Source organism: Aquarana catesbeiana, linkage group LG01 (assembly GCF_042186555.1).
Source record: "Aquarana catesbeiana isolate 2022-GZ linkage group LG01, ASM4218655v1, whole genome shotgun sequence".
NCBI lineage: Eukaryota > Metazoa > Chordata > Amphibia > Anura > Ranidae > Aquarana > Aquarana catesbeiana.
In genome coordinates, this window is record NC_133324.1 from 801,238,071 (window position 1) to 801,264,742 (window position 26,672).

The window sequence follows — 26,672 nt, forward strand, 5'->3', positions numbered from 1 at the left end:
CTGCATTATGACCACTAGCTGGAGCTAATGATCACAGGGAACATACTTATTTATCATGATCGCCATCTCCATCTAGTGGCCAAAAGGCATTATTTTCCTAATTCACACTATAATTGAATAATATTTTGCCCCATTTTGGCACATAATGAATTTGCATGCAGGACAAAATGTAATTTTTTAAATTTATTTAAAAAAAAAAAAACACCATGTGTCAGGATATTCCCTCATCTGCCTTTCCCTCCCAGGACAGCTTCAGCTGCTGGAGCTAAGTTGGAAATGTTAAAATTTACAGGAAAGGCTTTGATCTGCAAATAATTCAGGTTAGAAGACACAGAGTTAAAAAAAAAAAAAAACTAACCTATAAATGCTTAACCACTTCCCTACCCGCCCATTGTCATATGACGTACGCAGGAACACTCTGTCCCTCCGGGCGGGCGTCATATGTTGTCCTTGGCTTCCTGGCTGTATAGGGGGCATGCGCACCACGTCACTCGGGAGCTGATGCGCGTGCTCGGCGGCCGCGATACCTGCCGAGCACCCGCGATTGCTGGTGACAGGACAGGAACGTGGATCTGTGTGTGTAAACACACAGATCCATGTCCTTCCAAAAGAGAGGAGATAGGTTGTGTGTTCCTAGTATATAGGAACACCAATCGATCTTCTCCCCTAGTAAGTCTCCTCCCCCTACAGTTAGAATCACTCACTAGGTAACACAGTTAACCCCTTGATCGCCTCCTAGTGTTAACTCCTTCTGCCAGTGACATTTATACAGTAATCAGTGCATATAGCACTGATCGCTGTATAAGTGTCATTGGTCCCAAAATACTGTCAAAAGTGTCCGATCTGTCCCCCGCAATGTCGCAGTCACAATAAAAATCGCAGATCGCTGCCATTACTAGTAAAAAAAAAAATTAATAGTAAAAATGCCATAAATCTATCCGCTATTTAGTAGGTGCTATAACTTTTGTGCAAACCAATCAATATACGCTTATTGCGATTTTTTTTTACCAAAAATATGTAGAAGAATACATATCGGCCTAAACTGAGGAAAAAATTTGTTTTTCTTTGTTTTTTTAAATGGGATATTTATTATAGCAAAAAGTCAAAAAATATTGTGTTTGTTTCAAAATTGTCACTCTTTTTTTGTTTATATCGCAAAAAATAAAAACCGCAGAGGTGATCAAATACCACCAAAAGAAAGCTCTATTTGTGGGGAAACAAATGATAAAAATTTAATTTGGGTACAGTGTTGCATGACCTCGCAATTGTCATTCAAAATGTTACAGCGCTGAAAGCTGAAAATTGGCCTGGGCAGGAAGAGGATGAAAATGCCCTGTATTGAAGTGGTTAAAAAGTCTAAAATAATAGCCCACACCAAAGGCATTGCTGATTTTGCCTAACCTTCCTCCAATAATAATGAACAAACACTGCCTGTGTAGAACTGTTTTTTATATGTTTCATACAGTTATATTGAGTTCCTCAATTAATAGAATTGATGCAATTAAGTGCCTATTCCTGCAGCAGGAAATTATGCCTGGCTTTTTTTCCTGAAGAATTAATAGTAATGATGTCTGTAAGACATAATTAAAGGTCAAAACAGAAAGTATAGAATTTATTACTTATTACTTTCATTTCTGAAGCGCACCTGTAAATGGATTGAGGTGAAACTTCTCTGAGCCAAGTCCATGCAGCGTGTAAATGACCTCAGCGTTGGAACGAATGTCGGCATCGGTGGCTGACACTTGTAGAATTAGTTTCCCAGAGGGGGCATCTTCTGAAATGGTCTCAGAATAGGAATCCTGTGAAAACGTTAGATAAAACCAGTGATCCTCTTAAAGATATTCTTATTAAAAATAAAACCAGGTCTGCATTAGATGGTGGTCCTTTAAAGACAGCTACCCAAAGCTACCAAAATGCCATAAAGTGCAGAACTTCTAAAATATTTGTATACCCATTAGGACCAAACTACCAACTTAATGGAAGCTTTGGGGGAGATCTACTAAAACCGGAGCACCCAGAATCTGGTGCAGCTGTGCATGGTAGCCAATCTGGTGCAGCTGTGCATGGTAGCCAAGCTGGTGCAGCTGTGCATAGTAGCTAATCAGCTTCTAACTTCAGCTTGCTCAATTAATCTTTGACAATAAAACCTAGAAGCTGATTGGTTTGTATGCAGAGCTGCACCAGAATTTCCATTCTCCAGTTTTAGTAAATCGACCCCTACTTGTCCCTTACCATTGTAGTGTCCATAAATGAAACTAATAGGATAGGATAAAAGTTGTTTAGCTTTTAAAACAGATGCCTGCTTTTGACACAGTGGGCTTTACTAAAGGAGCCTAGCACGTTCACTTTGCAAGGTTAATTTTCACTTAGCTTAGTGAATGAGGTGAAGCCGGTGATCTCAACCACCCAATCATATGTGAGTAAAAATCCTGTTTTTTTTTTCCAATTCTACTTGCACATGATTGGGTATTCTTCGGGTATTCCTGAAGTTAGCATTCACTATGCTACCTGAACAATCACTTTGCAAAGTGAACATGCTCTGCTTCTTTAGTAAATCAAAAACACCAACTTAAAACTGAGCAAAAGGAAGGTAAAAAAAACACAAATTAATGCAGCCCTATATTTATTAACATGACCTTAAATGTATTTTTATCAAATGTAATCAGTGTAAGTACCTGAATTTGACTTTGTGCAGAGGAACCCAGACTGCCAGAAGGAGAAGCACCACGAGGAGCAGCTCATTTGTGCAGTACTGCAAGAAGCATGCTTATGGGAGGAGGGAGCATCTGTTTGCTGCTTCTCCTTTCACTGCCCAGTCTGAGGCTGGCGGAGGGGACAAGGGTCTAATTGTGTGTCTTACTGAAATCAGTAGTGCCAGAGCATACCCGACATACATTGATTGCACACCTTTTTAAAGCGGAGGGCCATGCCCACTGGTACATAAGGTGTGGACCAAGGGAAGACTGTATTACGTTTCTCTTAGAATGTTGTAGAGCATGCCCACATTGCTTGTACCGATTTTATGGGAAACAAAATTACGTTTTTGTATAATGTATGTATAGTATATGCCAATTAGATTATTGCACAATGGTTTCTAAATCAAGCTAAATTTCAAGCAACCATTAAAAAACAAAACTTAATTTTTAAAATAGCTCAGTCCTCTAAATGCGCAAATTGTACATTTTACATCCCAGCAAACAGACACTTTAGTTATAATGCTGCAATTTATTTATAGTTGTCAATTTGGATAGGAAGAGGTGCTTAACATGTCAATTTACAAGTCATCATTCGGGATTTGGTGGAGAATTACAAGGTTGTGGGTGGACTAGCATAACATACAGTGTTTGATTTATGTAAACTTTCTCCTCACCTATATTATATTGACCTTTCAAATGTTTGACTTCTTTATTGCATGTCATAACTACCACTAGCAGACTATCCTCATTAAATGGTCATTACTTTAAATAGAGTTGCTTGCATCACAGCTAATCTAACATTAAGCAATGTGTGAATGTGAATCTAATTTGCATACATTTAATATATGCATCTTTGACACCTAACTCTGCATAATAGATAGGTCAGTCACAAAGCTGAGATTCTACAAATCAGGAATAAACAAAACGTAACTCAATACCTTAATTCTGATTCTATATAAAGAAAAAGCTTTAAGCTATATTCAATTTAGACCCCCCCCCCCCCCACACACACACACACACACACACACTATATGTTTGCTATGCGTTCCCATTCACACACCATACCTTAAAAAAATGTGAAAGAAAATCTTACTTTCTACTTTCCTTCCTTTTTTGCAGGAGGTGTATACATAGGTCTTTATAGACAAATTAATTTGTTGAGAATAGCTTGCAATGTGCAAACGGGGAACAGATTTTAAGGATAGATTTGTTTAGTTAACACAATGTACTACCCAAGCCTTTTTAGGACAGACATTGTGCACATCTGGTTTACAACTAACAGTGAGATCTGACAGCACATTACAGACAGATTTAATTATGGTAAACATACCTCCTCTTCCACAATTGGTTCTAAAGCTAAAACATTTTTTACCTTAATGCATTGCCTGCATTAAGTTAAAAAAAAAAACATTTTGACACTGTCTGTGCCCCCTCCCCCAAACATTTACCTGAGTCCTGCATCAATCCAGCCCAATTCTTCTCCCCTGTCTTTCTATTCTTACAGGAGGATTGGGCAGCAGCAGGAACCAATAACAGCCAAATCCTGTGAGCAGAGAGCAGGGCAGGGCAGAGTTGGGCTGTGTGTGTCTATGGACACACACAGCCTGGCTTATGAGCAAGTTCACACGTCTGCTCCTGTAGCAAGTGGCAGACATAGACGAGGAGAAGCCAAGGTCGCCAGCAGGGGACCCCAGAAGAGGAAGTTTGAGGTGCGCTCTGTGCAATACCATTGCACAGTGTAGGTGAGTATAAAATTTTTATTACTTTAATTTTTTTTTTTTTATTTAGAAACAATTTAACATTACATAGAGGGAGAAAGCTAGGCAGAAATGTTAAGCAAGTTAAAAGGTAAGTTATGCTATGTGAATCAGAACACAGGGCATATAACTAGTGGATGTTGTCAAAATTGGACTTCAAAAGTTGAAATACACTTTTAATAAATGTACCTTTTCACAGACTGGGGTGTTGTCATTGGCATCAAGGACCTTCACTTCCACTACAGCCTTGCTTGCAAATGTTCCATCAGTGGCAGTTATGTTTAGGAGGTAGTTGTCTTTTACTTCCCTGTCCAGTGCTCTTTTAACATACACTTTCCATTCATTCTGCATGTTTTCAATTGCAAACTGACCCAGAGGGTCCCCTCCTGTAATATAGAAATTATATCAGTTTTATTCAGATAGATCTACCATCCACAATTGACACTGACACAAAAGAAAGAACAGTAAAATCCAACATGTTAAGGCAGACCTTGTACACAATTGACAGTCAGCTTAATTAGTAAGGATCCCTTCCCAGCGGTAATATCTGCTTCCAAAGAAAAAGTGTTGGCATCATCCTCCTTTGAACAATATCTTTGAGAATTCAGAGCACCCTAATTTCATCAAAATTACGGCAATGTCTTCTCAAGAGATTTGGGCTACTCAGCATTCTCCAGGATATTGCCTAAAGGATGCTTGCTGATATACATGTATCCCTGATAAAGGAAACCACTTCTGGGGACCATGATGACTGACAGTTTCCCAGCAGATTTTAGATGAAAATTTCCCTTAAAAGGAGCAGCATTCTGGTGGCAGGGATTGCATAAAATGTATTTACTACTTTCTGTTTTTTTACTCATACAGTACCTGCCTGGGATTTTTTTTTAAAGACATGATTGCTTTAAGATCAGTATTAAGGACTCACACACAGTAGCAGAAGGGCGCTTTAAAGGCATCTACTGAGCAATCTACAGTTTCAGTTCCCTTCTAAGCTGTTCATTTCCTCCTTTTTCTTATCTGTGCAGCCCATATGACTATAGAGTCGCTTATGTGGCTATATGTACTCTGGTAAATGACCAGCCCCTCCCTGCCTCCTCCTCCATTTCCTCAAATTGTAAAAAACATTGGAGGCAGGATATAAGATTGTGATTGATGGAGGCTTCACCTCCCGGTTAGTTCCAGCACATACACACCATAGACAAAAGCTGGAGGGGCATGTCACAGCCTGTGATTGGCAGAACCTTCTCCAGATATATTTACAGTGTGAACATTATTGTCAGTCAACTAAGGATCCAAATACATGTTATTGCCAAAAAAAGAATAAAAAATTGCTTTGAAATATAGATTTGTATGAAGCTTAAAACACTTTATTTTTATTGTTTGTTTGTTTGTTTATTTTACTTGTCTGTTTCTGAAAGCTTTTTTGCCATTTGACCAGCACAGCACCAATCAACTCTGTGCAGACACAGATTAATACTTCAGCAGAGTACTAGAAACTCCACCCTCAGAACTTTCCCTGAGGACAGGAAAGACCTGGGAAACATCATGTGACCTCTGAACAGCAATGATGAAATGAGGTACTCACATTAATATTTATTAATAGTCATTAAAATACAGTGGCATGATCTTTATACATAAAGAGAAGGGATGATGGCAATTAAACATTATATGTTTAGTATCACTTTAAGTTTTACCGGGTTATAAACACTGAGGTCTGGAAAGTTCAGAACTAGGCATAAATATGCATAAATAATCACTAGTGGAAGGCAAACTGCCACCACAGACATTATGCAGCGTTAGACTGATTAGCAATTTAACTGTAAATGATGCAGTTCTTGTAGCAAAACCAACACCAAAAAAATGCTGCTAATTATCCTGCGATGAAAGAGAAGAATGTCTTAAATACAAAATGAGGACTTGTGATGGCATTTAAAAGACAAATACAAAATGATATATCAACTGAGGTGGCTGGGAGGGGAGGACGTTAAATAAAAAAACTCAACATTTGAAAAGAAGATAAAACACAAAGCCATCATTTCATATAACCTGAACATAATGAGCTTTGAAACATTACCTAAGTGATTCCTAATTTTCAAGAATAAAAGATATTTTTATAATGGATAAAAGAAAATGTTTTTTAATTGAATAAACATCAAAAATAATAAAAGCAATTATTCTGAAGCATAAGTAGATAATAAAAAACTACTGCCGTAAAAATAAGCTTGAATTGTTTTAGAATTGTAAAGTGCTAGTAAACCTGAACTAGAAAGTACATATAACAAGATAATATATATATATATATATAGCTGTCTATCTGTCTAGATATATAGATACAGTGGGGACGGAAAGTATTCAGACCCCCTTAAATTTTTCACTCTTTGTTATATTGCAGCCATTTGCTAAAATCATTTAAGTTCATTTTTTTCCTCATCAATGTACACACAGCACCCCATATTGACACAAAAACACAAAATTGTTGACATTTTTGCAGATTTATTAAAAAAGAAAAACTGAAATATCACATGGACCTAACTATTCAGACCCTTTGCTGTGACACTCATATATTTAACACAGGTGCTGTCCATTTCTTCTGATCATCGAGATGGTTCTACACCTTCATTTGAGTCCAGCTGTGTTTGATTATACTGATTGGACTTTATTAGGAAAGCCACACACCTGTCTATATAAGACCTTACAGCTCACAGTGCATGTCAGAGCAAATGAGAATCATGAGCTCAAAAGGAACTGCCTGAAGAGCTCAGAGACAGAATTGTGGCAAGGCACAGATCTAGCCAAGATTACAAAAAAAAAATTCTGCTGCACTTAAGGTTCCTAAGAGCACATTGGCCTCCAAAAACCTTAAATGGAAGATGTTTGGGATGACCAGAACCCTTCCTAGAGCTGGCCGTCCGGCCAAACTGAGCTATCGGGGGAGAAGAGCCTTGGTGAGAGAGGTAAAGAAGAACCCAAAGATCACTGTGACTGAGCTCCAGAGATGCAGTCAGGAGATGGGAGAAAGTTGTAGAAAGTCAACCATCACTGCAGCCCTCCACCAGTCGGGGCCTTATAGCAGAGAGGACCGACGGAAGCCTCTCCTCAGTGCAAGACACATGAAAGTCTGAATGGAGTTTGCTAAAAAAACACCTGAAGGACTCCAATATGGTGAGAAATAAGATTCTCTGGTCTGATGAGACCAAGATAGAACTTTTTGGCCTTAATTCTAAGCGGTATGTGTGGAGAAAACCAGGCACTGCTCATCACCTGTCCAATACAGTCCCAACAGTGAAGCATGGTGGTGGCAGCATCATGCTGTGGGGGTGTTTTTCAGCTGCAGGGACAGGACGACTGGTTGCAATCGAGGGAAAGATTAATGCGGCCAAGTACAGGGATATCCTGGACGAAAACCTTCTCCAGAGTGCCCAGGAACTCAGACTGGGCCGAAGGTTTACCTTCCAACAAGACAATGACCCTAAGCACACAGCTAAAATAATGAAGGAGTGGCTTCACAACAACTCCGTGACTGTTCTTGAATGGCCCAGCCAGAGCCCTGACTTAAACCCAATTGAGCATCTCTGGAGAGACCTAAAAATGGCTGTCCACCAACGTTTACCATCCAACCTGACAGAACTGGAGAGGATCTGCAAGGAGGAATGGCAGAGGATCCCCAAATCCAGTTGTGAAAAATGTATTGCATCATTCCCAAAAAGACTCAAGGCTGTATTAGATCAAAAGGGTGCTTCTACTAAATACTGAGCAAGGGGTCTGAAAACTTAGGACCATGTGATATTTCAGTTTTTCTTTTTTAATAAATCTGCAAAAATGTCAACAATTCTGTGTTTTTCTGTCGATATGGGATGCTGTGTGTACATTAATGAGGGAAAAAAATGATTTTAGCAAATGGCTGCAATATAACAAAGAATGAAAAATTTAAGGGGGTCTGAATACTTTTCCTCCCCACTGTATATATACAGTATCTCACAAAAGTGAGTACACCCCTCACATTTTTGTAAATATTTTATTATTTTTTTTATGTGACAACACTGAAGAAATTACATTTTGCTATAATGTAAAGTAGTGCGTGTACAGCTTGCATAACAGTAAAAAATTTGCTGTCCCCTCAAAATAACTCAACACACAGCCAATAATGTCTAAACAGCTGGCAACAAAAGTGAGTACACCCCAAGTGAAAATGTCCAATTTGGGCCCAATTAGCCATTTTCCTCCCCAGTGTCATGTTATTAGTTAGTGTTACAAGGTCTCAGATGTGAATGGGGAGCAGGTGTGTTAAATCTGGTATTATCGCTCTCACTTTGGGCAGCACGGTGGTGTAGTGGGTAGCACTCTTGCCTAGCAGTAAAAAGGGTCGCTGGTTCGAATCCCAACCATGACCCTACCATGGAGGAATGGAAGAGGACTCCAGTGGCAACCTGTGAAGCTCTAGTGAATTCCATGCCCAAGAGAGTTAAAGCAGTGCTGGAAAATAATGGTGGCAACACAAAATATTGACACTTTGGCCCCAATTTGGACATTTTCACTTAGGGGTGTACTCACTTTTGTTGCCAGCTGTTTAGACATTAATGGCTGTGTGTTGAATTATTTTGAGGGGACAGCAAATTTACACTGTTGTACACTCACTACTTTACATTGTAGCAAAGTGTCATTTCTTCAGTTTTGTCACATGAAAATATATAATAAAATATTTGCAAAAATGTGAGGGGTGTACTCTCTTTTGTGAGATACTGTATATATACACATAGTTCTGCTCATAAGTTTACCCTGGTAGAATTTATGATTTCTTGGCCATTTTTCAGAGAATATGAATGATAACAAAAAGACTTTTCTTTCACTCATGGTTAGTATTTGGCTGAAGCCGTTTATTATCGATCAACTGTGTTTACGCTTTTTAAATCATAATCAAAACAGAAACTACCCAAATTACCCTGATCAAAAGTTTACATACATTAGTTCTTAATACCGTGAATTGCCCCCCTTAACATCAATGACAGCTTGAAGTCTTTTGTAGTATTTGTGGATGAGGCTCTTTATCTTCTCAGATGGTAACTCTGCCCATTCCTCTTGGCAAAAAGCCTCCAGTTCCTGTAAATTCTTCGGCTGTCTTGCATGAACTACACGTTTGAGATCTCCCCAGAGTGGCTCAATGATATTGAGGTCAGGAGACTGAGATGGCCACTCCAGAACCTTCACTTTATTCTGCTGTAGCCAATAATAGGTCGACTTGGGCTTGTGATTTGGATCATTGTCATGTTGGAATGTCCAAGTACGTCCCATGTGCAGCTTCTTGGCTGAGGAATGTAAATGTTCCTCCAGTATTTCTTTTTCATACATCATGGGACACAAAGTCAGGCTAATATTTATTACCTGCTGAGTTATACTTCATCTCCAGGTGAATGGACACTGGTAGACCAAAGGTCTACAGGAAGTGATCCCCTATATAATCCCTCCCATACAGGAAGCACTTCAGTTTTTTACCAGTGTCTGCAATGTGGATGGCATGGTTTGTTTGAGCTCTCTGAGCTCCAGGTCTCTAGTCCCACAAAACGGTTCTTAAATGAATCAAGGGATTGACTAATCGGATCCATTTGACACAGGCTTTATATGCTTAGATAAATGGTACGCAAGCCTTGCATAGAAGACTCAAGATCCTGCGAGGTTTTGCCTGTAATGCGGCCTCCGGGCGCTGGACCCTGTGAAGTGGAATCCTGGACACCACAGCGCTAAGGTATTCCTGCAGGGTGCTGTACAGGTCCAAGGGTGTGGACCCTAAACATGAAGAGTACCCAGTCCTTGAAGGTCCTCAAATGACAGGAACTCGCTGTGAAGGGTGAAGATTGGGCTTTTCTAAGCTGCCCTATGCCTGGATGGGTAAGTGAAACCCCTTTACTTATTATTGTGGGGTGTCTCAGTGATTGGAACAATCAGTCAAGCTAAAGGCTGGACACCATACGGGGGAGTTTTGGGCTAGCTGTGGGCGTTTGCAAAGTGTACTTTTTTTTGCTTGTGTCTGGCTGTTTTTTTACCTGTATGAAGGCGCACAACGGTGCGCCATTTCGCCTTGGTTTACCATGGCGCACGTGCGTTCGCAAGAGTGCCGCTGTGCTCAGTAGTTTGTTTGGCGGCCATGGCGCACACGAAGAGTCGTGTCATGCGTGACTACAGCCACGCCCATTTGCCGGGACCACGCACGTATATGTGCACGCATGCACAGAACGTTCCGGCACACAGCCAGCTTATTTAAGCTGTATATGCCAAGCATGCGGTGCTTCCAGAAGGCAGCTGTGGGACACAGAGCAGACTCTGAACAGGCACATGCAGTGGTTTATTTCTCCTTACCCGGGTCACGTGAGTCACCAAGTGTTGCTTGGCAGACTAAGGTGCTTAGCAGGATTGTTGCATAGGGGCTTGGTGAGCCCTATTAAAGGGGTCTCCCTTCTGAGGTGTTTTAATACTACACCCAAGTACTCTCTTTTGGTGGCTAGTAAATGTCTTAAAAAAAAGGAGTGGGACTAACACTACAGGGAGGGGTGCACCTGTCTCCTCAGTAGTTCCTGTTGAACCTAGTCATATCCCTAGTGTTGTATCCCGTGAAGGACCAGAGGCTTCCGGGCAATCTGAGCCACTGTGCCTATCTGGTATTCTGTCTACAGTCAACGCTGCTGCTTCACCCTTTATCACCAAGGATGAATTATCCTCAGCCCTAGCCGGGTTAGAGCACAGGATTGCTGTCAGGATTGCCTGCATCCCGCAGGGTGGCAAGAAGCGTGACAGATCCCCCTCCCTGGATCCTCCTAGTTTGGAGCAGGAATGAGTTGAGAATGGATAAGAGCTAAAAGCTCAGGATTCTGTGCAGGGCCTGGCGGATGAGTCTGCTTCCAAGCAATCTGGACAAAAGGATATCCAGTTGATGTCTGTCTCTCAGTCGCAGTGGCTTTTCATCCTGACTCTGACCAAAATGGTTCGTTCTGCCTTTAAGTTGCCTCTTGCAGAGGAGACTGAGCCCCCTTGTCCTTTTGGGATCCCTGAGGCCTCTTCAGGCTGCACAGGCTTTCCCCCTACACCCCCTGCTGAAACAGGTGATGAATGCTGATTGGGAACACCCTGACAGGATTTTGTTCCTCTTGAAAGGTTTTCCCTTTTTATATCCCATGGATAAAAAGTTTGTCAAAAAAGGGAGCATGCTAGCCATAGATGCAGCAGCCTCTTCCTTAAACAAGAACTTAACTTGTCGGGTAGAGAACGCACAGGGCTTGAAAGACCCTGTTGACAAGACATTAGAGTCATTATTAAAGGCTTCCTTTTCTTTGGCCAGTTCAGCTATTCAGCCAGCTGTTGCAGCAATTGGCATCTGCCAGTCCGTAAAGGATCAGGTCAAACAGCCTGATAGGCCTAACCAGGAGGATGATCTGCCTGAAAATAAGACAGAAATTTCTCGAGCGCTGTGTTTTGCTGTTGACGCTTTAAAAAGGATTCAATACAGCAGGTTTCTCATTTGGCTCTCTTGTCTGTACATATGCACAGACTTTTGTGGCTTAAGAACTGGTCAGTCGAGCTTCCTTGTGAAAAGTTATTGGCAGGTTTCCCTTTTCAAGTCGAATGTTTATTTGGTGATCATTTGGGCAAATATAGCCAAAAGATTTCCGGAGGGAAGAGTTCTCCGCTTCCTGTGAAGAAAAGCACCAGGCACCCCTCGTTTAAAACTTCAGGGACTGCTTTCTCAAACGTCTCAGCGCCAAGGCAGTTCCACCAACAGGGCACTAGAACTGGGGGCAAGTTGCAAGGCCAGGGCCAGAAAAAGCCCTGGGTCCAAAATTCTTCTAAACCCAGCACCAAGCCCTCCTTTTGAGGGGACACCCCCACTCCATCGGATGGGGGTAAGGCTGCTGCACTTTGCGGACATTTGGAGAACGATAATTCAGTACGAATGGGTCACCTCAATTATATCCCGCGGTTACAAGCTGGAGTTGCGGAGGGTTCCCCCTCAAAGGTTTTTAAGATCCAGCGTTCCCTCAGATCCTCCAAAAAGAGACTTATTGCTTCAGGCACTACATTATTTAGTGCAGGCGTCTTCAAACTATGGCCCTCCAGTTGTTCAGGAACTACAATTCCCATCATGCCTAGTCATGTCTGTGAATGTCAGAGTTTTACAATGCCTCATAGGATGTGTAGTTCCGCTGGAGGGCCGTAGTTTGAGGATCCCTGATTTAATGCATCAAGGAGTGATTGTACAGGTTCCTGTACCCGAAAGAGCGAACCTGTTTTACGCTTTAAAAACCCAAGGGGGTCACAAGGCCCATTTTTGGACCTAAGATCCCTGAATCTGTATCTACTAATCCAGTCCTTTCGGATGGAGTCTGTTCACTCAATTGTAGCCTCGCTCCAGATGGAAGACTTTTTAGCCTGGATCGATATAAAAGATGCGTATTTACACATACCTATCTTTCAGCCTCATTAGAGGTTCCTGCGATTTTCAGTAGAGGTACATACTTTTCTGTTTGTGGCTCTAACTTCTATATATCCATCGATATAAAAGAAGCATATTCACACATACCTATCCTTCAGCCTCATCAGAGGTTCCTGCGATTTGCAGTAGAGGAACATCATTTTGAGTTTGTGGCTCTACCCTTCGGGCTTGCTACAGCTCCCCGGTTGTGTTCACAAATGTCCTAGCACCAGTACTGGGTCTTTTAAGGGCCCAAGGGATCCTTGTGCTTGGGTATCTGGATGACCTCCTGCTCAGAGATCACTCATTACAGGCTCTAGAACAGAGCATAACATGCACAGTGTGGTATTTGAAAAGCTTAGGCTGGATCAGAAATACCGAAAGGTCAGCCTTGAAACCAGCTCAAGGTCTAAAGTATTTAAGTCTGATCCTAGATACGTTCCAAGCAAGAGTGTTCTTGCCACCCCCAAGGATCTGTGCCCTGAAGGATCAGGTGCATCAGATAAGGGGCACCAGACAACCCTCCATTTGGCTCTGTATGAGTCTTCTACAACAGGAGAGGACAAGCCCTGGACTACCCAATGTTCTTATCTCCTCGGGCACGCTTAAGCCTAAACTGGTGGTTCCAGGATCAGAACCTTCCTCCCGGTAACTTGGAAAGTACTAACTACAGATGCCAATCTCTCAGGCTAGGGGGTACCCTGGAGGTGCTCACAGCTCAAGGGAAATAATCAAGGACAGAACAGATTCTGCCCATCAATGTCCTGGATATACGGGCAGTACAACTGGCCCTATGGTCCTGAACGGTGGAGCTTCAGGACTGCCCTATCAGGGTTTAGTCCGACAATGCCTCTGCAGTGGCCTATATAAACCACCAAGGTGGTACCAGGAGTCGTTCAGCTCTGAAGGAGGTGAACCACATACTAGCCTGGGCAGAGGGACAGGTGCAGATTCTATCAGTAGTCCATATCTGGGAGTAGAGATCTGAAAGGCAGATTATCTCAGCCACCAGCAGATCTGCCCAGTAGAATGGCCCCTACACCCAGGGGTGTTCCAGGAAATTTGGACATTGGGGATGGCCACAGGTCGACCTACTAGCATCCAGATTCAACAACAAGCTACAGCAGTTTGTGTCCCAACCAAGAGATCCTCTAGCAATTGGAGCAGATGCTCTGGTAGTTCCATGGAGCCAGTACTCCCTGATTTATGCTTTCCCTCTGATCCCTCTCCTCCCACATTTGTTGCGCAGGATTCTGAGAGAGGGGGTTCCAGTCATTCTGGTGGCACCAGCCTGGCCCAGAAGATCCTTATTCCCAGAGATTGTGAGACTGACAATAGACGGGCCATGGACGCTTCCACGTTGCCCCGATCTACTATCTCAAGGACCTATATTCCACCCCAATTTACCGTCTATAAATCTGATGGCATGGCTATTGAAGCCAGGGTGTTAAAGGACTGTGGCATCTCGGGACCAGTGGTGTCTACCCTAGTGAATGCTAGAAAAGCCACTAGGAAGATCTATCATAAGGTCTGGAAGACTTATATTGCTTGGTGTGAAGCCAAAAATTGGCATCTTTGGAAATACGTGATTGGGAGAATTCTCTCTTTTCTACAGTCAGCAGTGGTAATCGAATTGGCCTTGAGTACAATCAGAGGTCAAGTTTCAGCCCTATCAGTATTCTTTCAAAGGCCTTTAGCCTCCCATTCACTGGTCCGAACCTTTATGCAGGGGGCAACTCACTTGCTTCCCCCCCATTAGTTCACCTATGTGTCCTTGGGACTTGAACTTGGTGCTGTCTGTGTTGCAGAAACAACCATTGGAACCTATCAAGGAAATTCCATTAGACTTGCTGTCACGCAAGCTAGCCTTCCTGATGGCTATCACCTCGGCTAGAAGGGTGTCAGAGTTGGCGGCCCTTTCATGCAGGGGACCGTACTTGATCCTTCACCATGACCTGTTCCATCCTCTTTGCCAAAAGTGGTGTTAGCCTTTCATTTAAATCAGGACATTATTTTGCCTTCTTTTTTCCCTCAGCCTCATTAGGCGGAAGAGAGATGACTGCACTCCTTGGACGTTGTCCGGCAGTCAAGGTTTATTTGTCTAGATGTGCCGAGATCCGAGGATCAGACTCCTTTTTTGCTTTACCAAAACGACCCAAGAAAGGGCAGGCAGTTTCCAAAGCTTCCATTGCCAATTGGGTCCGTCAATTGGTCATGCAGGCCTACGGTCTGAAACGTAAAGCTTCTCCCTTTAGGGTGAGAGCTCATTATACCAGGGGTGTAAGAACCTCCTGGGCTTTTCGCCATCAGGTATCTGTGGCTCAGAATTTTAAGGCTGCTACCTGGTCTTCAGTGCATACGTTCACAAACTTTTATCAAGTGGATGTTCGAGCAGCCGAGGATTCGGCTTTCAGCCGCAGTGTACTGCGGGCTGTCATATAAGTTCTGATGGCTATTGTTTGGCAGTGCGTCTCCCTCCCCTCAAGGCTATTGCTCTGGGACATCCCAGCAGGTAATGAATATTAGCCTGACTCTGTGTCCCATGATGTACTCAAAGAAAAGGATTTTACAGGTAAGTATGAGGAAAAAATCCTATTTTTTAGAAAACATACTGCATTCATCTTGCCATCAATTTTGACTAAATTTCCTGTGCCATTGTAGCTCACACATCCCCAAAACATCAGCGATCCACCTCCGTATTTCACAGTAGGAATGGTATACCTTTCATCACAGGCCTTGTTGACTCCTCTCCAAATGTAGTTTTTATGGTTGTGGCCAAAAAGCTCAATTTTGGTCTCATCACTCCAAATAACTTTGTGCCAGAAGGTTTGAGGCTTGCCTCTGTGCCGTTTGGCGTATTGTAAGCACGATACTTTGTGGCATTTGCGTAGTAATGGCTTTCTTCTGGCGACTCGACCATGCAGCCCATCTTTCTTCACGTGCCTTCTTATTGTGCATCTTGAAATAGCCACACCACATGTTTTCAGAGAGTACTGTATTCCCCCCCCCAAAGTTATTTGTGGGTTTTTCTTTGCATCCCAAACTATTTTCCTGGCAGTTGTGGCTGAAATTTTAGTTGGTCTACCTGACTGTGATTTGGTTTCAACAGAACCCCTCATTTTCCACTTCTTGATTAGAGTTTGAACACTGCTGATTGATATTTCAATTCCTTGGATATCTTTTTATATCCCTTTCCTGTTTTTCCTGCAGATCCTTTGACAATTCTTTTGTTTTCCCCATGACTCAGAATCCAGAAACGTCATTGCAGCACTGGATGAAAGATGCAAGGGTCTGCCAGGAGTCCAGAAACTCATTGACCTTTTATACACACATACTAATTACAAGCAAACAGATCACAGATGATGGATACCTTTAATAGCAATTCAAACCCCTTTGTGTCAACTTGTGTGCATGTTATCAGGCCAAAATCACCATGGTATGTAAACTTTTGATCAGGGTCATTTGGGTAGTTTCTGTTGTGATTACGATTTAAAAAGAGTAAACACAGTTGATTGATAATAAATGGCTTCAGCCAAACACTAACCACGAGTAAAAAAAAGTTTTGTGTTGTTCATATTCTCTGAAAAATGGCCAAGAAATCATAAATTCTGCTAGGGTATGTAAACTTATTAGCACAACTATATACACACACATACATACATACACATTTTATATATATATATATATATATATATATATATATATATATATATATATATATATATATATATATATAAACATTCCAAGCCATGCAGAAACGGAATTTAGATAAGGAAACACAAACTTTTATTGGCTGCATGCGCCCCCCTCGCTCTCTCTCTTCTGTCCTCAGTGGTTTCAAGGTTAAAAACAACATTTGCACCCTAGTCATACTTTCTTACCTAATTTCAGGTACTATTTTGTGGCCTCTTTCTCTGGAAATATTCTAAATATTGTAAGTTGCAATTTTTTAATTTACTGTCAATTTCCAAAGGTCTATAATTGTTTTTTCATGGAATTAAATAGGTATGATATGACTACCCACAAGCCTGCTGGCACACGCAGATACACTGTGGTCATGATTTCACTTATGAATGGTGAAGGTGGCCAGATATTGCTCCTTATATGGAATGAGAAGGAAGGGGTATTGAACAAAGATGATATGAACAATCTAACAATAACTTAATATGGAAGAAAACAGCTGGATCAAGTGACAGCCATCTCACAACTAAAGCCACAATTACACATAGCTGACATTAGTGAACAAAGCGAGTGTTAAAGGAAATCTATGAGAATGCATATATGGAACTGTCAAAGCAAATATCTTTGTAGAGAAGCTGGCTCCAGGACTGTCTTTCTGATTTTAGCTTTAAACTTTGTGAGTCACTAGTATGGGAAGTTTGGTATTTTATTGCTTTATTGGCTGCATGTGTGTTCTAGGTCATGGACTAACTAGGTAGTAAAGCCAGGGTATAAATGACAGCCCTGAAATGCACATTTAATGCACATTTAAAAATAAATCCAAAATGGCAGGTATATTTCTATTCTTTGTAAGCCTCACAAGGACCAGTCATTTTAAGAGTGACGCCGCTATTCTATAAAATTACAATGACATATCATTCCAAAGTTCTAACTCGAAATTTTTAGGATATCAGAATATTATTTATCAGAAGACCTTGGATGGGTTGTTATTTAACCAACAACACTTGATCAAAGCTTCTGTTGTAATAACCAGGTACACTGCTAGACTTAAGTCTGAAGTAACTTTGGACAGCACTGATAGAGAGCAACTGTAGTGTATGCTGTGTGCCACAAACATTTGTGGGATTGGTAAAGTATGGTGTAGTTTAAAAGCAGTTAAGTCCAAAAATAGTGCTTACACTTCTAAACCGACATACTACAGACAAGACCTGAAGATGAACACCTTCATCCCTTTAAAGCTTCTTCATGCAGGTAGGGAAACTGCAATCTGTTTTTTGCCTGGAGGAGATAGCACAGTATATTTTATGAGCGCTAATGTGTGCTTCTCTAAAGATATCTCATGTACGAAGGTATCAGAGTATCTATGAAGCTATACTGAGTATAATGTAAGCAACTTTATATCAGAAGTAGACAACCATGGCTTTTTGGCTGTTGAAAGAAAACTAGCCTCCCAATTGTAAACTGCATCCCCAAGTGCCTGAGCCTAGTAACACATGTGGACATAACCACAGCTTGGAAGGCTTATATAACTAGATACGTCAAAGCTTTTTTTTTTTTTTACATAGTAATGCCAGTATACTAACTTACTGGATGTTTAGCAATGGAGAAATATGAAAAATAGTAATAATATTTTACCTGTAATGTACATTGTTGTTTCTTTGTTGATGTCTTCAGTATCATCATCCGTGGTGCTCAAAATGGCAATAACACCACCTAGAGGATCATCCTCACTCACTGTACCTTTGTATATTTCTGCATTGAAGCGAGGAGGATTATCATTCATGTCCATCACTGTAACTTCAATTATAGTGGATGATGACAGCACTTTATCACCATGGTCATAAGCAACTACTACAATGTTGTATTTGTTTCTTTTTTCATGGTCAAGCTCAGCAAGAGTGGTGACCCATCCAGTTTCCAAGTCTACTGAGAAAAGATCTTTGATTTCTTGTGGCTCCTGTGATAATGCCAGCATATATGAAACATGCCCATTGAGTCCTGAATCCACATCAACAGCTTTAACCTGGATAACCTTAGCTCCTGCTGCAAGATTCTCCACAATGAAAGCCTCATATGGATTGGCTTCAAATCTAGGCTTATTATCATTGACATCTTTAACCTGGATACTAACATCCACAGAGGTAACCACTTCATGCTCTCCATGAATACTTTGAGCTGACACTGAAAACTGATACCATTTAGTTGTTTCATGATCCAACATCTTCTCAAGTTTTAGCCGGCCATTTTGTTTGTCGATTATGAAAATGTTGTCAACATTACTATCAAGCGTATTTCCTTTCATGAGATTATAGATTATTGGTTGGCTACCATCTGCTCTGATAACATCCAACTCTGTACCGACTGCAGTGTCTTCAGAGATACTTAAGGTATAAAAAGGCTCAGAAAACTTTGGCAGCTGCACATCAGGTGGAATAATCTGAATAGTGACTGGCACAATGCTCTCTCTATGTGGTGAGCCATCATCTCTTGCTTTAACAAAAAAGGAAAAGACCTCATCTTCTAATCCAACTAAGCTTTCCTTGGTGGTAATGACTCCAGAATGTTGGCTGATTTCAAAATTTTCGGCCACACTTTCAGACTTTGCCACAGTGCTATACGATATATCAGCATTTGCACCCTCATCGCTATCAGAAGCCAAGACTCTAACAATAGCAGAACCTCGAGGTGCATCAGATGCAATGCTTAGTTTGTACTCTGCTGCACGGAACTTTGGATCGTTGTCATTATAATCTGTTAGAATGATACTGACAGAGCAAAATCCAACTTTTCCACCAGCATCCTTCGCCATTACACTTATAGGAATGACTTTGTTAGTTGGACTTTCTCGGTCAAGCTTTTCTGCTGTAAACAATTGTCCTTTCTCATTAAAGTAGAAATTGTCCTTTGCATATTCATTTAGAATGTGGTAGGTGACTTGTCCAAAGACTCCCATGTCTTCATCAACAGCTTTGAGTTCTGTCACAAGGGTATGCACTGGAGAATTTTCTGAAAGTTCTACTTCATATTGACTCTGTCCAAATGTAGGACTATGCAAATTGGAGCTCAATATAGCAATGTGTACCTGAGCTGCACTTCTGAACACTCCATCAGAAACTGAGACATTGAGGATATAGAATGCTTGTAGAACTTTTTTTCTTAAGTGTGAAACCCGTATTATTCCACTTTTACTGTCAATAACAAAATTCATATCTTCATTGCCAAAAAGAATAAAATATTCCAGGTTTTCAGTGTCTATACTATCAGGATCTGTGGCTTTGATAGATGTTACAAAGCTTCCTTGCTTTGAAAGCTCACTAATTCTGGCTTCATAAACTTGCTGCGTGAATTCTGGGGGATTATCATTCAGATCAATAACATTGACATTTACACTGGCAATGCTACTTAAAGGAGGAATTCCGCTGTCCACTGCTCTCACTAAAAAGCTGTATACATGCAAATGTTCATAATCCAGTGGTTTTGCAATTGCAATGAGTCCACTGCTGCTATCAATGTGGAAACATTGGGAAACATTGCCATGGTTAGTCACTATGTGGTATGAAATGGCTTTATTTTGACCAGAGTCAGCATCTGTGGCCTTTACTTGTACAACAGATGTTCCAATAACCGAAGCCTCAGACAAGGTAGCAGAATAGGTTGTCTGCTTAAACCTGGGTGAATTATCATTAACATCTTCTACGATAACATCAACAAAAACTTCAGCATGTGCCCCGCTCACAGAGTCTGTTGCTCGAACCCTCAGTTTATATGCTGGGTGGGACTCAAAATCAAGAGGTGCATATACATTAATTACACCTGTGTTGAAGTTAATATTAAATTGATTGAATGGATCACCATCTGTGATGCTGTAAATTATTCGGAGACCTTCTGGACTATTGGCTTGTATGTGCACAACGGGACTATGGAGCTGGGCATTTTCTGCTATTACTGCACTATAAAAAGGCTTTTCAAAGACTGGCATTGCTTTATTCATTACTGTAATTGGAACAACAACCTCTGCTGAAAAGGAAGGGTTTCCACCATCTTTAGCTACAATGGTTATGAAATATTCTTTTTGAAATTCATCAGGATTAAACTCTTTTTTCAGTGAGATGGCACCTGATAGCCCAATTTGAAAGTGCTGAGAAGGATCTTTAAGATGGTAATGTAGCTCTCCATTTTTATCAATATCTTTATCTACAGCAGTAACATGGCGGATAATATCACCTACGTCCGCATCCACCTGTACCATTGCATAATATGGAAGATTGACAAAAACAGGGCTGTTGTCATTGATGTCTTCAACAAATACTTTCACCAGGACATGAGCGACTCTTGGTGGTTTTTGCTCATCGGTAACCTGCACAACTATTTCATACAGATCCTGCTGTTCTCGATCAAATGGTATACCTGTCGTTGACAATACACCAGAAGTGTGGCTAATTTTAAAACGGATATCTGGATTCAGAATATGGAAAAACAAAGGTTCATTGATGCGACTACCAATTGCACTGATAATGGTTAGGGTTTTTATCTGAGTTGTATTTTCTTGAATGGATGCAGAGTAGGTCCGCTGAGTGAATTTCAATGAGCTTTCTTTACTTTCTTTCACAGTAATTTTCACTGATGCAAGGGTAGAGAAGCGTCCATCTGAAGCTCGTATGTTTAGTTCATAACGACTCCTTAAAGGACTGGTGTTTTGGATAGTTATTATACCTTTTAGGGGGTCAATAGCAAATTTTTCTCCAATGTTACCTTCAACTATGGAATATATGATTTCCGAGAATGAGCCAGAATCATCATCTGTTGCATTAACTGTAATAACTCTTACCCCCTTGTAAGTTGGTATTAATATGGAAGCTTCATAGACTTCTTTTGAGAATACCGGAGCGCAGTCATTGATATCAACCACATAAATTGTAACATTGGCAGAGTACTCTGCAAATAGCCGTGGATATCCCATGTCATGTACTTGGACAGTGAAATGGAATATATTTGTCTGTTCGTAATCTAATGTGACCAAGGTGCGTATTGCACCAGTGCTGGGGTCAATGGCAAAATACTTATGGACAGATGGTTCGACTATTTGATAAACAAGCAAAGCATTTGTTTCTCTGTCAGCATCAGTGGCTCGAATTACCAGAGGAGTGTTTTCATCAGTTAACACAACACTGTTAGCTGGTGCAGATTCACTAATGAGTCCTCTGTATTCTCTCTGCACAAAAATGGGGAAGTTATCATTCTCATCTCGGAGGTGAACAACAAGTGTTGCATTGGTGGACAAGCCAGCCATGTTTGTAGCTTGAACCGTAAGAGTGTAAGATTGCAGCGTTTCAAAATCAAGATCATCTTGTGTTATGACGACACCAGAATTTGGATTGATCTCAAAGGCATTCATTATATTTCCATTCTTGATTTCGTATGTTACTGAAGACTGGCTGTGAGTGGAAAGCATTGCCACAAAACTACCAATTCGCGTTGATTCACTGATTTCAGCAGAGTACTCTTTCTTCATAAATTTGGGGGCTGCATTGTCCGAAACAGTGACAAGAATGTGTACAGATGTTATCTGGCTCATCGTTGGAATGCCGTGATCTGATGCTTTAATCACTAGTTCATACTGACTTTGACTGCTTTGATCAAGTTCTTTTGCTGTCTTAATAATTCCCAAAACTGGATCAATTGAAAAGACATTTGCAGTATTCCCTGGAAAAAGAAAAAAAAAATACACTTAATAAACACGATTTGTGTAAAGGCATAAACTAAACGGTCAGATGTTTCAGCAAACAATTTACCATGCATAATCTTACGCTACAATAATTGAACTAAAAAATGCTACACCTATGCACCAGTTGTTTTTATTTTAAAGCAGAACGCAAGGGACTTTTACAGAGGTCCCAATTTGCTAAGGCTGTCAAGGTTTAAAGTCATGTTTGCTATTTTAAAGATGGTGCAAAGACTGAGGTCTAAACTAAAAGAAATCAGCACTCATGTATGAGTTCAAAGAAGATCGCTGGTGTGTTAAAAATATTTTACCCAACTATGGCAAGGTTCCTTTTATGATTATATAAATGATATTCAATCACACAGTCTACTTTCTCAAGTAAAACTTTAAATGGCTGTGCAAAGCCCTTCAAATCATGATTATGCCATTACAGTCCTTAGCAAAGCAAATGTGATTATCAGCCAGGCTACTCAGTATGGTTTTGATAAGAAGACTGTGTGATGTATTAACAAGAGGTCATTTGCTGTGAAATCTACTTTGGAAACATAATTAGTTTATTCAATTTTTTTCCAAATAATTGTAAAAGTATGAGGCTAGTTTCTAAAAAGGAGCAATTAACATACGATGAAATGCTCCATTTGAGCAGAGGGAATTACACCAGGGAGTTGGTAAATGATAATGTCTGCTCTGACTGTTGTGCTATGAACACTATGCCATTCTCAAAATAGAACATTACAAAGTCCATAAAATATCACAAGCATCTGAGGAATCCCTATGCTGCTGCCTTGGAAGATTGACAGTTATAATTTATTCCCCCAGAATTTTGATGGGAAAAATGTGACATTTAAACCCATTTTGATATACTGTATCATCCGTTTTTTTCCATCAGCCAATCAACTGACATTGTCATTTAAAATGCGAAAATATTAGTACGAGGACAAGGCACACATGCACGCCACAAATATTTCTAAAAATGTTAACTTGGGTATTTTTCTGCCAAACAAAAATATTGGCAGGCAGATGTGTTTATTGCTGCCACCTACTACTAAAAAAAATTAAAAAAAAAAACATTTCCATGAAAAAATGAATAAACATGCAATTATAAATTGTCATCTTTGCCTAAAATTACATTATTTGGACAACTATTTTTAGTATAGAAATATATTAACTTTAATATATTAACTTTAAAATATTACCTGAAAAGTCAGATGGCATTTTCAACATACAATAACTGATAGTAACCAATCTTGAATTCAGATAATAATAATAATAATATTAATAATAATAATAATAATAATAATAATAAGACTGGTTGCTATTCCTTGCATAATAGTTTCCTCCAGTGATTTATTGAATGCAATAACTTTAAATAGTTATTGTGAGGTAAATATCTCATACTTGTAAAGCCTGGTACACAAGGGCCGAATTTTCGGAGACATTTGCTGGTTCAAAAAAGAAAACAGCCAACATTTGGTCCATGTGTATGACGATCTGTCCGACAGAAGCCGGCCATTTGTTGAGAGAAAAAAATCTCCTCTGGGGGATCAATGTTCATTACAGGGATTTTAATCAACTCTGTAGCAGATTCCTACCCTATGTTGCTGTCAAGAAATAGCATTTTGTTTCAGGAGACTGACTGAATACTCATTCTGAATGAGAGGGACTGGACATAATTCATCAGTCGATGCACTTTTTGTGTTGTAATGAGGAAAGTTGCAGTGTCTGCACCCCTTTAGAAGTGAATAAACCTTGGGGAGTATCGCACCAAAATTTTAATTTCTATTGCAGGGCTGCCTAAAATCTGACTTGTATCTTAGTACAGACTTCTGAGAAAATCTGAGCGCCAGTCACACATGCAGGAAATTACATTTTTGAAGGCGTTCTGTAACTGTACAGAAGGTCTCCAGGTTACCATATTTTCCAGAAAATTGCAGAAGGAAAGTGAAGTTTTAATAGCATTAAATTACAACATGGCTCGTGCAGCAACTATAAATACTATATTATTTTTTTATTTGCTATATTTTTTTTTTTTTTACCACAAAAGTGGAGTTAGGGCTCTTTCACATGGGGCGGATCAGTGATTATTCGCCCCGTGAACATCCGCAGGAAAATGACAGGTCCGTCGCTGCACACTGTGCAGCAATGGACCTGTCAGAGCGCCGCTCTCCCCTATGGAGGATCGGATGATGACGGACCGTAGAGTCCATCGTCACCCGATCCGATAACCAATGGAAAAGTAGGTTTTTCCTCCGTTACACTTTTTCAGATCGGAGCGAGTCGAATGTCAGCGGACATGTCACCGCTGACATCCGACGCTCCATAGACCTCCATGGAGTGTCCGTTCAGGTCCGCCTAAAAAACTGACAAGCGGATCTGAACGGACAGTCCGTGTGAAAGAGGCCTTACCCTTAAATAAAAATTGGAAAGTGCAAATGTGTAGTGGCCTACAGTAGTTGATCATAGTTAATGTTTTACTGATTTGACTAAACTAAATTTAATTGTTTGGTATGGATTAATGCACATTACACATCAGCATTGTTCACGGAGCTGTGACCATGAACTTCCACCCTAAGAAACTTTTGAAAGCAAGTTGGCCTGAGGCAATATTAAAACTACTGGACTTAACTTTTATAAAGCCCAGTCAAAACCTGGGCAATTCACACTGAGCATATAGTATGATGAAAATATACATGATTGATAGGTCGATGTATATATGTAGTTTAAGTTAAAGAAAAATATTCTGGAAAAGGCATGACTCAATTTTCTCAAAAAGCACAGAAACAATATACGTAGTATTCGTAAAGTATTAAGTTAGTATAACATAATCCTTAAGACTCCATTCACATCTAGGCATATGGGGCGACAATTGTGGTGAAATTGTACAAATAGAATCGCAGGATGCCCGTCGCCCAAAAGAAGCTCATGTACTTCTTTTGGGTGACAGGTGTCCCACGATTCTGTTTGCGTGTTTTTACTGCGATTGGCACCTGACGAATTGTGGGAAAAATCGCACCGTGTTTGGGGTGCTATTGAAATCGATGGGCAACGCTCCGGGAATGCAGGGGCGTCCCACGATTTGCCACTATTGCGAATCACGGCAGAATTGAGGCGATACCACCCATGATTTGGAACGCGGAGATGAACGGAGCCTTATGGCAGAAATTGGATTTTTCTAGTTTAAAGTATAACTAAAGGCAAAACGTTGTTTTGTTTAGGATAGAGAGGGATTAGAACACCTGTCAGTTTTTATTGCTGTCTGTGCTCTCGTTAAGAAGATTTACCCTCTCTATTGTTCCTGTTTACCCTTTATCATTGAAAGTGTAAGTAAAAAAAAATCCCACATTTTGGGTTATCCATAGAAAAGTAATCAAGGGGAAATGTTCTAATGGGGACACTAGTTATTCTGATGACCTGGGGGTCCCCTGGCAATTACCTTAATTTGCAGGGATTACCTTTCACTTCCTGTTTGGCTATGGGACAGGAAGTGAAGGAAAATCTCCGCATGGAGTTGGTGAAAAAAATCTGACAAGGGTTATAACCTTCCCTATCCAAAATGATAGATCAATGAACAATGAAAGTTCCTTCTTACTTTGGTTTCTCCCTAAATTGCTCCTATAGTGTAGGAGATTTGCCAATTGAGGAACTCAGCCTAGGTCATTCCACCTTGTGGATAGTGGGGTCCTCCTAGTGATGTTGGCCAGTGACGGATACCAGGAAAAGCATGTTGATATAAGGAGTCATCAGGGGGCAGAGGGATCTCTGCTCTCAAATTTGAAGTCTGTTATCGGTCATGGTTACGCAGTAATGTTTGTCTGTCAGCTTACCAATCCTCCATGTGTTCACCTTTAGAGGCCAGCCACTCTCTCACCTGGCTGCTTAAATAATCTTTCCTCAAAGCATGGCTCCACCCAGCCCCTATCAGGGAATTCTATATTAACCTGTGCACTGTAAGCCAACCCTGCTGATCAACCATTGTGTGATTTGGCTTCCGTGTGCTCATTGCTCTGTGTCCTACGTCTGATCCTGTTTACCGATCTTGGCTTGTTCTTGGCTATCCCTGCTTGCTTGTGACCCTGACCTTTTGGCGTGTTCTCCGTCTATTCCTGTCTGCTAGTCACCCTGACCTTTGGCTTATCTCCTTACTAATCCTTGTCGTCCTGAACTGCTGCTTCCTCGCTGTCCTCCTGTAGCCTACTGTGAGCGTGAGCTGGGAGACCCTGGGGGCCGTGACCTGGAGTCAGTTGCAGCACAGTCCATCTTCACCACTAGAGGCTCTGGTGAACACCTGCTGGCCCTTAGACTCTGCGCCCTGGGGAATCTTATGCTCTAGCTCCCAGTGGGATCCATGTTGGTCTATA

General features: G+C 40.8%; 1 protein-coding gene across 7 annotated transcripts in view; it reads right to left on the bottom strand.

Moving 5' to 3' along the window:
• FAT1 (FAT atypical cadherin 1) overlaps positions 1 to 26,672 on the bottom strand; it is a 382,476-nt gene that overhangs the window by 84,089 nt on the left and 271,715 nt on the right. For all 7 annotated transcript variants that reach the window (XR_012236892.1, XM_073607779.1, XM_073607796.1 and 4 more), the window contains 3 exons: positions 18,228 to 22,295; positions 4,643 to 4,839; positions 1,646 to 1,799 (listed from right to left, as the gene is read on the bottom strand). Coding sequence is in view for 6 of the 7 variants with exons in the window: in XM_073607779.1 (XP_073463880.1) it covers positions 1,646 to 1,799; positions 4,643 to 4,839; positions 18,228 to 22,295 (4,419 nt within the window). In the remaining variant the exon portion in view is untranslated. The remainder of the gene's footprint in view (positions 1 to 1,645; positions 1,800 to 4,642; positions 4,840 to 18,227; positions 22,296 to 26,672) is intronic.